The sequence below is a fragment of the Fulmarus glacialis genome, unplaced genomic scaffold (genome assembly GCF_000690835.1).
Source record: "Fulmarus glacialis isolate BGI_N327 unplaced genomic scaffold, ASM69083v1 scaffold37923, whole genome shotgun sequence".
Taxonomy (NCBI): domain Eukaryota; kingdom Metazoa; phylum Chordata; class Aves; order Procellariiformes; family Procellariidae; genus Fulmarus; species Fulmarus glacialis.
Genome location: NW_009205482.1, coordinates 484 through 12,965, shown reverse-complemented (window position 1 = coordinate 12,965; position 12,482 = coordinate 484). Strand labels below are relative to the sequence as shown.

Here is a 12,482-nt window from a genome sequence, read left to right as displayed (position 1 = left end):
TGGAGGGCACAAACAGGATGAAAAACTAAGTTGTCTATTATTTAGAAGTTCAAAATACAGTTTTAGTTTCCTGATTTCTCTTGTCATTAAGAATACTATTATAAGCAGGACACCTTAATAAATAGAAATAAATTAGAGAAAATAATGCACCTGACAGTACATCTGTCAAAATACAACAGGTAAGTAAAAGACTGACTTGGTTGAAAAGGGAGTGCTCTTAATTATAGAATGTTCTTAATTATAAAATATATTTAAGCAGAAGAGTTTAGTTTGCTCTCTATACAAATCTTTCAGATTCCCTCCAAAGTAAGTGCTATTGACACAAAAAGCAAGTACTTGTAATACCACTACAGGGGACAACATCCTACAGAAGCAGGAAATGAAACAGAGCAGTTGCCAGGATTTCTTGCTCCGCAAGGTATGTGTTACAGCAGAAGAGGAGCTTGCACCTGCTTTACATTTAGTAAAACCATGAAACTGAGTTTATCAAAATTAAACCTCCTGACTTCTTGTTAGGTCCTCTTTTTACACAGGTAGAGCATGGAAGATACTTTACATTAAAGCAGGCTTTCTGCTACGCTGTTTGGAACTACCATACCATCATTCCAGATATGTCCTGTACATATACAGATCCTAGGCACTGCTGCAACACGTGCATGGATTCATTTTTCCAGGAGGACTGATGCTTCTTGGAAGCCTCTTTGAAGCATATGCTGAGCCTATGCTGCATAACTCCCATTTGCCCATAGAGCAGACACTATACTTCCAGAACTTGAGTTACTGTACATACTTAATTAATCTATATAGTATTGAACTTGCTAATAAGCACTGTACAGAGTAGTATACAGGACCTTTTAAACAGAACTATTACATCCATAAGCAATGACTGTATGACTACCTGATTTATGTCACAAAAGTAATTTCCTATAGCTACCTTCTACATTGAGCATGCCATTTCTACTTTGAACATACTACTTTAAACAGTTTAAATAACATTAATCTTAAAAAAAAAAAAAAAACAAACACAAAACAAACTACAAAATCAAGTAAGGAACTAACAGAAGGGTAGTCAGATCCTTCGGTTTATTCGCTGCCACTTGCAGCAATGTTAACGTTACATCGCAACATAAGCGTTTACACAACTGCAATGATGAAGCACTGCAATAACAGCTCGAATTCCCACCAAGCAATTTGCACACAGCTAGGATAGCAATGTTTCCAACCACTCTAGGGATGTAGGATAGAAGTAAGAACCCCAGATATCTCCATTCCCACAGTATTTGAGTAATTCCTCACAGCAGGATGCAACTTACCACAGTTACCCATTTCTGTAGTGTGCCAGGATATGTCCCATCCTTTGCAGGCACCAGGAAAGGGTGTTCAAACGGTTTGTCCGCTCAGGTATATGTTAAGCACAAATTGGCCAGAACAATCGGGTGTCTAGTTAATCTAGCATTCGAGGGAAGGCTGGGTATAACTCGGGAAGAGACAATCCTTTTCCTACAAGATCTCATTTTGCATTAAATCCTTGGCCAGAATATAAATGAATTTTCAGAAACAGATTACTTCATCGAAAGTAATGTTCATAAAGGCCCTCAGAATCAGATGCTACAATTTTTCACTAGCCATTGATTTTTCTTCAGAAACAAAAAGGATAAAGATTAGAATTATAAAGATTTTACTAATATTCTTTCTGTAGGGAGCATGTATTAGCCATTGACATGTTAGAGTGCATGGTGCTATTTTTGGCCTTGATAGCATGAATAATCATTTCACACATGATGGACAGCTTTAACTCAAATCATGTTACATCATTTACATTCATATTGATACTCATTTATATACAGTCAGCCTGGGGAGTGGAAAGTGTGCTATATGAGATACAAAAGCAGAACTAGCTGTTTTCCAAATCCCATATCTACAACTTAAATATCCATAAAGTATATTGCTGCTGTTGTCCAGGATGTTGTCCAGTGACAATAGTTTACAAGTAGCTACCAGTCGGTCAAGGAACATGGGAGAAAAGAGAGTCTTCTTCATAGGAGCAGCACTATTTTAGTTTTTCCTACTTATTCAAGGTGTAACCAAATTATTTATTGCACATACTACTAATCACCACCTCCTGTGATCATAATTTAATCTTTAATCAACAAAGTTATTTACATTTTATGGATGGATGAAATGAAGCAGACATTCATGTTAAATGGAACACTAATTCTGGGTAACCCACCTGCGATCCCTCTATTTAAGAGCGAGTGTGTTTTGTATGTTTGTAATAGATTTCCACTGTAGTCATGTGGAAAGCACACTATAAAAAGAAGCCTATAAAAGACAATATAAACATTATTGAGCATCACCTTTCATATTAAGTCTATGTGGACTCCTCGACTACAATTCTAGTGGCACATTCACCTGCAATCACTACCTTTAAAAAAAAAAAAAAATCCAACAGTCCCAGCAGAATTAAATTCAGAGCAAGAAGTCAGCTGAGCTACCCAACCAACGTATTATCCTCCGGACTGGGCAGGACCAACTATTTCTATTGTCTTTCGCTGATAGTATAAGCAGGCAAGGCTCAAGGATACTTCCTGTACTTGTATTTACAATTGCTCCTCCCCATTATTAAGCTTGACCCCTCAAGACCCTGCTACTACCATGCTCAGTTTCATGGCTTTTCAGCCTCATATCCCATTCTACCAACCTTAAACTCCATATTCAAATCACTGCGTTCTCTGCATCTCGACTCCTCCCTCATATCTGCCTCTCAGCCCAGAGGTTCAACTCCCAAGTCAGATACTTCCTTCACTCATCCTCCCCAACCCCAAAGGGGTTCATGCAAACAGACTGTTTTCACTGGGTTCTTCCTACTGTCTGGATCCCAGCAGAGGAATCTCTGCAGAGGAGCTGGATTTCCTTATGGAGAGAAATGCAAGAAAAAGGTATTTTTTTCCACTGCATGGAAATCTTTCCCAGGACTTTCTGAAGCTTCTTATTATGCAGTAAGCCTAAGGCATACATTCAGCATGGAACACCTCATCCTAAATTAAAACAAAAAAACATTCCTTTCAGTTGTGACCTGCTTTCTTAGGATCATGTTCACTTCAGCTTTGCTATCATTAAATTAAAAAAAAAAAAAAAAAAGGAGGGCTGACAGTTTCCAGTACTTCAGTCAAAATGCACATAGTAAGTGAAGCTGTTAGACTTCTCGGCATTGAGTAATCACTGTACACTAGTAAAACCAGGTTAGACAGAAGCCATGATATTTTAATAAATGCTGAGTACATTTGGTAACTCTCATATTTTATTGTCAGTAACAGAAATACAGTAAGATACAAGGCACACAGCTTTTGATCATTTTACCACACTGTGCTAAGTGCTATTTAGAATAGAAACTCACTTTTAAGTAAACATGAGTATTTTAATGAGTATCTTAACATTTCCGTGGCTGTTGAACAACGTAAATTCTTTTAGGCAGTATGAACTTCTCCAAGGCAGGCTGTGGCTTTTGGTGAGCCACTTGTAATGCTGCTGCATGAATTTTGTGGCTCATCTGTAACATTAAAGGGGGGGGGGGAAGTTGTGATAGAATACAGCTTTTCTGCTATTCTCTTCCTAAATTCCATCATATGATAGTAGTTTAAAAACGGTCGTAAAACCTAACCCCACAAAAAGTTCAAATGATCAATACACAAAACCCATGGTGACTCTGTACATTTAATTATAATTTCTGTTTTCAAAGTGATACTAGCCTGACTACCTTCAGTGATCTATTTTTTTTTCCCCTCCCTTTTTTTCATAGTTCATAGAATGAACTGTCAAGATAAGGCGAGCAGAACAAATAATCAGTATGCCAGAGTTAACGGTAAGTCACTTCCAATTCTTATTTTCCCAGATTCAATTCATTACAGTATCTAATTATCACTTTCTGAACTACTGAGGAAGCTTCATGTATGAGATTCTGGAAACCAACAGGAAAAGGAAATGGTAGGTCAGGACAGAGGAGATGGGGACAAGTGGAAGAGAAACAGGATGAGTTGTTATCCATTCTCCTAACAAACAAGCCTAAGCAAAAATTCAAGATTTACATACTAAAGCTATAATCACATCTGTTGATGAAAGGCTTATGTTGAAATGATGCAACTGATGTTTTACCAAGCTCTATGGATGAGGAACTCTTGTACGCTTCAGAATCTAAAGACTGCAAGTGTATGAAAAATAGATGATAACTACCAGCTTCAGATTAGCATGCAAATTAAAAATCAGCTCTTGCAAAGTGTAGGTGTAAGAGTCTGCATCAGCAGCCTAGCAAGAGATACTGGACAGTCGTTGGAAGCATAATGATGAATAGAAGGGTCCATCAACAGCTTTGCGACACAAAATCTTAAATGATCTCGTTGTATTTCCAAGGGAGAAGTCCAGAAGATGCTTGACAATCTAAAGTCAGGCCTCAGATGAAATAGCTGCGTATGTGGCAACAGTGAAATACACTGTGCCCGTTGTGTCAGGGATCACTTACAGTAGTTTGACAATAGCTTACCATCTTGGTATCCACTGTGCACTTGTCAGTGACACTACCCACCTCCTTCAGGAAGCTATCTTTTCGCTTCCCTAAGCTGGACTCTTACAGAAGTTAAAGCAATTTCCACAGTGGGCTAAAAGAACTGAAGACTAGGTTTTGTTCTGGGTTGTCATCCCAGCTCCGCCACAAACTTACTATGTCACTGATAATTCTTCCCCACATTTCAATAAATCTAAATCAACATGCCACTTCAAAAAAAGGACACACCTTAGTATCTTGCTGTACTTTTCTGTAACAGGTATACATAACTACCCCGGGGCCACTTAGTGTTAAATAGGAATGGAATCAGACATAGCAGAATAAGGAGGGAAGGCTAGTTACTTTTTAGCCATCTAGCATTTTAGCCACACAACTGCTAAAGAAGTAGATCATCTCAAGAATATTTAGTGGCAGATGACAAACCTACAAATGTCAGATGACAGCAGTTTAAGGAAAATTCACTTTTTGATTCTTTTTTTTTTTTAATGTTTAGCGTTATAGAGAAGCTCTGACAAACACGTATCTTGTTCTTCCAGATATACTTACTTTGCTTAGCACTTCTGCCAGCAAGACACCCATGTTCTGAGTTTTTGAAAAACTGGCAATAGCACTGTAAAGCAAAAGAAAAAAGTATTTAGCATTTCCATCTCACAGAAACACTTGTCACTCTCATTTTCCAGACTTAATACAAAACATTTTGTAATAGAAATTCAGGTTTTGGAGCTAAATTCTTTAATCACATTAAAGACTACATGATATTAAAAAAAAAGGTATGCTGCCTCAGAATAGAACAATTCAAAATCTGTGTTGCAGCCTGTTTTATTTATAGTTTTATACAAAAATCTCTATATAAAATGTCCTTAAATATATCAAAAGGGATTTTTTATTGTACACTGTGGAGTAACTTCACAGAAGCTGAGCACTGATATCCAGAACTACAAAATTTGACTTCGTAATTTTCTTGATTCCAATCTAGACCCATGAAAAAAATTCACCTTCTGCTTTTGGGGAGTGTTTCCTTTGGCAGCACCAGTTTGTCAAGCAAGAACTTTTTGTGCAAGGTTATCCCATTAACTTCTTCATATTCCAATGAAGAATAGCCATGTTACCAATATTGCACAAATAAACAATCTGTGGATACGAAGTAATTTCAGCAACAGGTAGAACTGTGGGTTGCACATTCTTCTGATGATACCATTATTTCCAGGGACACCTCTGTAGCTTAAAATGGAGTCGAGAAAAATCATTATTACCTTTACACGTGGAACCAGATACCTTAAATGTGACTCTTGAAAAAGCAGATACCGCTTTAGTTAAGTTAATGATTCTGTGGATCAGGCAAGACACATTTCCTACTGAAATTTCAATTTAGCAATCAATACAGTTCGCCACACTGACAAATGTATGTTTTTCAAGATCTGTTTATGCCATCAGATAACTATGACTATGGAAAAGACAGCAGCAAAATTACACCCAGACAACTGGCAATCAATGAAAATAAGAACCTTCTAACTCCAGAAAAAATACAAACAAAAAACCAAATCAAGTTATTAAAAAACAACAAAAACCCAAGAACACACCAAACTTTGAATTGTTTCTCTTAAATAATGAGGTATAGCCAAATGTAACGTATTGTCAGAAAATTGTCAGGCAGGCATCTAGTTATTAACATGACGCATTACATTCTATTATGCCATATATTACACAGCAACTTTAGAGCAAGCATGCTTTTTTTTTTTAGAACTAAATCTCAAAGCTCAGCTCCTGCCAAGACCAATCTCAGCTCTGAGTAGCTACTTTAAGCTATGACAGTGACTTTGAGCCTCTCAGATAATCTCATCTGAATCAGAAACTTAGAGGCAAGGAGTCTGTATATGATAGCTACTAAACTACTTTACAAAGTTCTCTGTGACTTCTGTGATTGCTACCTGACAATAAAATCCATCATCCCAATAATGTATGTATACTATGTCGAGCAACCATTGATTCTGGCACAGAGAACTAGTAAACAGGGAAGAAGTCAGTGTTACTGGCTCAGCTTTGTTCCAAAAATTGTATTTTAGGTTAGCGTCCTCCAAGCCAGTGAGGAGAAAAACACACAAACAAAAACCTACAGTGGTGATTTCTGTAGCCTGCCAAGAAATATTGTCAATATGTCAGTGTTAAATATGGCTAACCCAGTTAATTTAAAAGTTATCCAGCTGATTACAATATTTTAGAGGAAAAAAATAAAATCACATCTTGGTCCGAAAACTGAGTTCAGCTGTCAGTCTAGCCACAAGCTTCCTTTTTAACTCCTGCCAAAATAATCTATTTCACAATGATGTCACTAGATTACAGTACTTTGTAGTGACTGATACTATGATTTTAATGTACACACATTCAACCAAAAAGGAAGCCTTCTTGACAGCAGCTAAAGATATTCAGAAATACCAGAGGTAAATCTGTTTATCAAAAGTAATACAGGCAACTTAAATCTCAGTGTGGAAAAAAAAGTGGGAACCAGAACAAAGTCACCCAGACCACTTACCTATCCTGTCTAATCCAGGCTTTTTAAATGGTTACCTGGGTACTCCATAGTATAGGTGGCTTCTTTCTTATAGGTAAAAAGTAACTGATGTCCCTAAATCCCCAGCAGTGGAAGGAGTAATTCATAGCTTTCAGGATAATTCCAAGATACACTTTAATAAAGACATGATTCTAGAGCTGCTCTAGACGACAGGCCTCTTCACGAAGGCCAGAGAAAGCTATCATGAGGACAATATAAAGACTGCTTAAAGGGAGTTCTGTTCTTAAGAGATACAACAGAATATTTGATCTTGTTTTGTTTCAGTTTATTTTTATGCATGAAACTAGTCCAAAATTGGGTCTGCAGGAGAGGCATCTACATCCAGACAGAAATCAGAGCCCGCTCCTACAGGTAAAAAAATATTTGCTTACAAGTGCTTTTCCATAGCAAGATGACAAAGTCACTTTTAAAGCAACAACAGATGTGCTTCCTTTATTATATCTAATAAAATAATGCTCAACAGTTTCCAAGGGAAGAATGAATTCCAGGCTGTCCTCATTCTAAAGGGAATGATACCCTCATCTCTTCCTCTCACGAGTCTACAAGATCAGACTGTGCTCTCCTCTTGGAGCTGGGCCACCGATCAGCAAAAATTTAACATTTTGGAGGGCTAGGAAAAAAGTGTACACTAGGTACAGGAGCACTCATTACAGAAGTATATCCAAGTTCCAGTCTCAACTTACACGTTATTTTGAACACTGACAAAAGGGATAAAGGTATCAAATGCACGCAAGTTACAATGCCAAGTGGAATTTTAGATCCACCTCCCCAAACACATTGGTACTTTAACCATTACATTTTGTCTTATTCCCACAATCTATGAAGTATTTTTCTACGAGTCTTTTTTCTATGAGTCTTCAACAAGAAGCATCTAGCTCACTGGTGAAGGCAAGTGACACAGCAAGGTACGTACCATTTTTAGCTGACAACAAGGCTAAAATTCAGGTCTTCTATTTCCTCACAAATATCCTAATCATCACATGGAGGAGGATATGTACACCACTTCCTTGCACAGCAAGGTCACAGCTATCAGGACACACAGTTTTGTTCCAAGAGCAAATCACTGGATCAGGCTCCTTTGAACAAAACCTTAGCGTCACACTGACTGGTTTCTGAACGTCACAGCAATTATGAGGAGTGCTAGGCACTCTACAATAACTACGCCATTCTAGATATGCCCCAAAAGAATTGTAGGCTCCTAAAGGGAACCTTTTGTGCAAAAAAAGAAGGTATGTGGTGAGATAAGGAGAATCCAAGCTGGGTGGCCATTGAGAAAGTTTAAAATTCCAATAGAAGCAAAAATCTGAGTGTCTAAATCCTATTTAGACACTATGTTCCATTTAGGATTCGGACTCTAATGCAATTTCAGGAACACCACAAGTCATTAAAATTCTACCCTCTTATCCTTATATTGGTCAACTTAACTTTTTGTAAAGTGATATTTAAGAAAAGCGCGTATATTTTAGAAAAACATTCAGTCTTCGTTTGAAAAAGCTGCAAGAAAATATTTGTTTTGATGACCACTTCAACCAGTCGCTGCTACCTTATTCAAAAGTAGAAGCATGCCTTCATTTTGGGGCAAAATAAGTTGATTAACCTTATGAAGTAGAAAACAGAAAAAGCCAAATTAGATTTCAGATTCAAAGAGGAGATATAGCCTGTACAGGAGATAACAGACTCTTGGGGGAGGTGGGGGTGTGCGAGATGTAGGTTTAATTTCCTTCAGAATGAGGACAGCCTAAAATTCATTCTTATTTCACTGGAAACAGTTTGACCATTACTTTACTAGGTACAGGTAGGCAACACATTGTTTTAATTTCTGTTCCATAACGCATGACGACAGAGAAGAGATTCAGCCTTTGTCTTTCAATGCAAGGCATTGTCCTTAGGTTTTGAAGTTGGGTTTTTTTGGGTTTTTTGTTTGTTTTTTTAAGTCAATGATACCTCAAAGTTGCCTTTTATCTAATTCTTAAATTAACTTGTGCAATTTATAAACTCTTCAGAGATTAAAAGTTGTCTTTGTTTTCAATCTTCAGCCCATTACCTATGAACTTTAACTATGGGGCAGGAGGGAATAAGCCCTGCAGTGCAATACCTTGTCTTTTCTTTTCCTGGAGGTTTAGCGTTTTTCTCAACAGGTCTGTTTTCTTGCTTTTTAGACACTCTCATACCTCCAGCTTTGACTGTAAGAAGAAAATACAATTTATGTAAAAATATCTACAGAATTACATACTACATTGCATACACTTAGAAAAGAAAAAAAATACTTATACCCCAGATAATTGTTACCAAGAAATCATCTTTCAATATTTAACTCTATGCTTCATTTTTAAACACACACAGAAGTAAGCCAAAGAGATCCAACAAAGTCTTTCAACTTCGGTGTCATGGCATACTCAAATCAACTTGCAAATACTATAATCAAGAAGGCAGAGGGGTTTGGGTCACTGCTAACTATTAAATCTTAACACCTTATTATGTTAATATGTATTCTTCCCCCATAAATCTCAGATGCAATAGTTTCCATTTTAAATTTTAAAAAGCAAAACAAAACCAAACCTCTAAATGCTTTCAGGTTTTTCAACAATGTCACAAACAAAATAAACGTTTCATGATTTGCTCAAGGTATTCTAGAATAAACCTAATAATGCAGATAAGAACCAGCTGCATCCTTATCTTGTACTTGTGTTCTAACATGTTTAATTATATTTTATTAAGATATCTGCCAATCACAAAACCAATTAGCACTAATTAAGCTACAGACGACCTAACAATAACAACTTAAGTTCTGAGGCATGTCAGAAAATTCAATTCTGAATAAAGAACATGTGAAGTTATCTAAAACATCATGTTAAAAGAAATACTTTCTCCCTGTTCATGAGGGTATTTTAAGTTTTAAAACTGTGAGAGTAAGAAAGAAAAAACTTAGTATGCATTTCTCATTATTTTGAAGAAGTTGTTTTATCGTACAGCAAGGTTCCTATTCTTATAATGAATAATCAAGACTAGAGTTTTCAAACTCAAGTATTTGGAGGCGACAGTGAATAGGGAACGGAGAAAAGTTTCAAGAATTACTCAGCTAAATAGCATCAGAAATGTATTTGGCCATTTTCGGGGGAGCAGATGTGTCCATCTGTAACTAACACCCATTTTCTATCAAATCTGACTACTCATCTTGTATTTCCTGGTTGCAGGTTTAGTTTTAGAAACAAGAATTCTCCTTCAGTCATGCCCAAAGCAGCCTTACAGTGTTGGAGTTCTGCAATACCTAGACTTGGCTTTCCTTTTCTTTTTAAAATTACATACACACAGTTAATTATACTGCTGTATAAGCAGCAAATGAATCACCTAGCCATCTTAGAGCTGCAAATACACTAGAGATCTAGACTGAACCAAGTTCTTTTGGGAGTCTAAGTGCAAAATGAAAAGTCTCCTCTGAAATGGAAGTGTCAACCGTTTCCAGTTATCTACTAGTAAAGAGAATTCGAAAGAAAGAAGATTTGAAATACCCTCAGCTCACAAGGTGTGAAACTCTTCCTTGTCTTTATAAGCGGGAGGTAACATGAGAGGCATGTTTAAACAAGAACGACAGAGGATTAAAAAAAACCCAAACAAAAACCCCACAAAACCCAAAAAAACCTGGAATATTTCAAGATCTTAGACTGATGTCTTCTTGACGTCATATTCCCTTTATAACAAGTTCATCCAGAACACCAGTGCAAGTTTTCCTAAGTATTCTTCCACAGCTTATTAGGTACTTAAATTTTTTAGCTTTTTAGGAATGAGTCAAACTGCAAATGGGAACCCAACTGAAATTCTGGAAGTAGATAAAAAACCGTAACTGAACCTAGATCCATGACTGTTGGTTTGGGACCTTCCCTAAGCACACACGTGCAGGATTGGTGATTTCTAGATACAAGCATTTTTTATAGTTTTAATTTAGCAGAGTGAAGAGATCCAGACACACAGGGAGGCACAGACATTTTAACACTACGAAGCTTTACAAAAAGCACAAGGGGGAGCTGAGGTGTTGGGAGGGTGGGCGGGAAGGAGAGAAATACCCCAAACGGAAAAAGATTAAACACTAAGTGGCCAATCAGAAATTGTATCTACTATCAAAAAGCCCACAGAGGAAAGTTATTTATGATGATTAGAAATAACACAGGATTTATTTCAGTCTTTTCACTGACTTGAAAATAGCTGCTGGTAGCAGCTGTCAGTGGAAGAGTTAAATATGGATGCTTCTGGAATGCACCAAAAAGCTGTTCTGTAATTTGGGTTTTTTTCAAAGCAATTAAGAAAGATGTCGAAGTTTTAATAGAGTTCAATTTTTTTATTTTTTGTAAGCGCCCTGTACACCATGTAATCTAACAGTTAAGAACTAAGTGCCAAAATCTTTACTAATTTCCATATTTAAAACACCATATACTTTTAAAGAAAGAAAGAAAGGAGGAACATCCCTCTTCTTCCTCCCCACCCAAAAAAACCCAACCAAACACCAATTAAAAAAAAAAAACAAACCACAAAACCCCAAACTGAAAACAAAGTCACTGAGCTCTGTTGAATCCCGAGGTTACTTATGGACACTATGGTCAGAATAAAGGTGTCCACCTTCAATCTGCTTTGTTCACTAAGTGCGTAGTTGAAACAACTTGTTCCTGCCATCCCTACTCCTCTGCCAGAGACGGTGACCTCCACTGCAGCGACAGATAAGTCTCACCAAAACGCAGTTTACTGCCATGCAAATTAAGAAAAACCAGTACCCGCGCTAGGTCACTGACTGTAGTGGTTTAAAGGCCCTTTCAGGTGCAACCCAACCGTCCCTCCCGCACACACAGACACAAAAATCCAGGAAAGGACTAGAGACAAGTGAAGCTGAAAAAACCCACTTACATCACAAATTCATGTAAAAGCATGCTTTTAAAAAAATAAACTTTCAAGAAAACAAAACAGATTTTAGGGGTACGATGAGACACACAAGTTACGCCTTGTGCACTTCAGGCGAGTACTGCTCCTAACAAACCACACACAAGTTACGCCTTGTGCACTTCAGGTGAGTACTGCTCCTAATAAACCGGGGGGGGGAAGGTACACACCTTAATTGGCTTAGACAAAGCAGCGACTGTGCAACAGCTCTAAAGGCCAAATATACAGAAGCTCAGTACACGCGGGAAACAAACCAAGTACTGATGCTAACTCCGTGTTTTGAGATACTAGCTCCACACAATTAACGAAGAGGCAAGCACAGAAGCCGATTTCAGTCTGTATGCATTTACAAATTCTCCAACAAACCTAGGCGTGCATTTAAATACCGAGTATTACACCGTTACAAATCGCCCATTCTGCAGAGCAGTG

The 12,482-nt window shown here is 37.4% G+C and overlaps 1 protein-coding gene across 1 annotated transcript; it reads right to left on the bottom strand.

Annotated features, from left to right (window-relative positions):
* Window positions 1-3,430: 3,430 nt before the first annotated feature.
* On the bottom strand, window positions 3,431-9,310 carry DAPL1 (death associated protein-like 1; the record flags this gene model as incomplete). The annotated part of the gene is made up of 3 exons (XM_009575412.1): window positions 3,431-3,550; window positions 5,105-5,168; window positions 9,223-9,310. Coding segments are annotated over 3 exons (272 nt in total), but the record flags the coding sequence as incomplete, so codon positions are not given.
* Window positions 9,311-12,482: the final 3,172 nt, after the last annotated feature.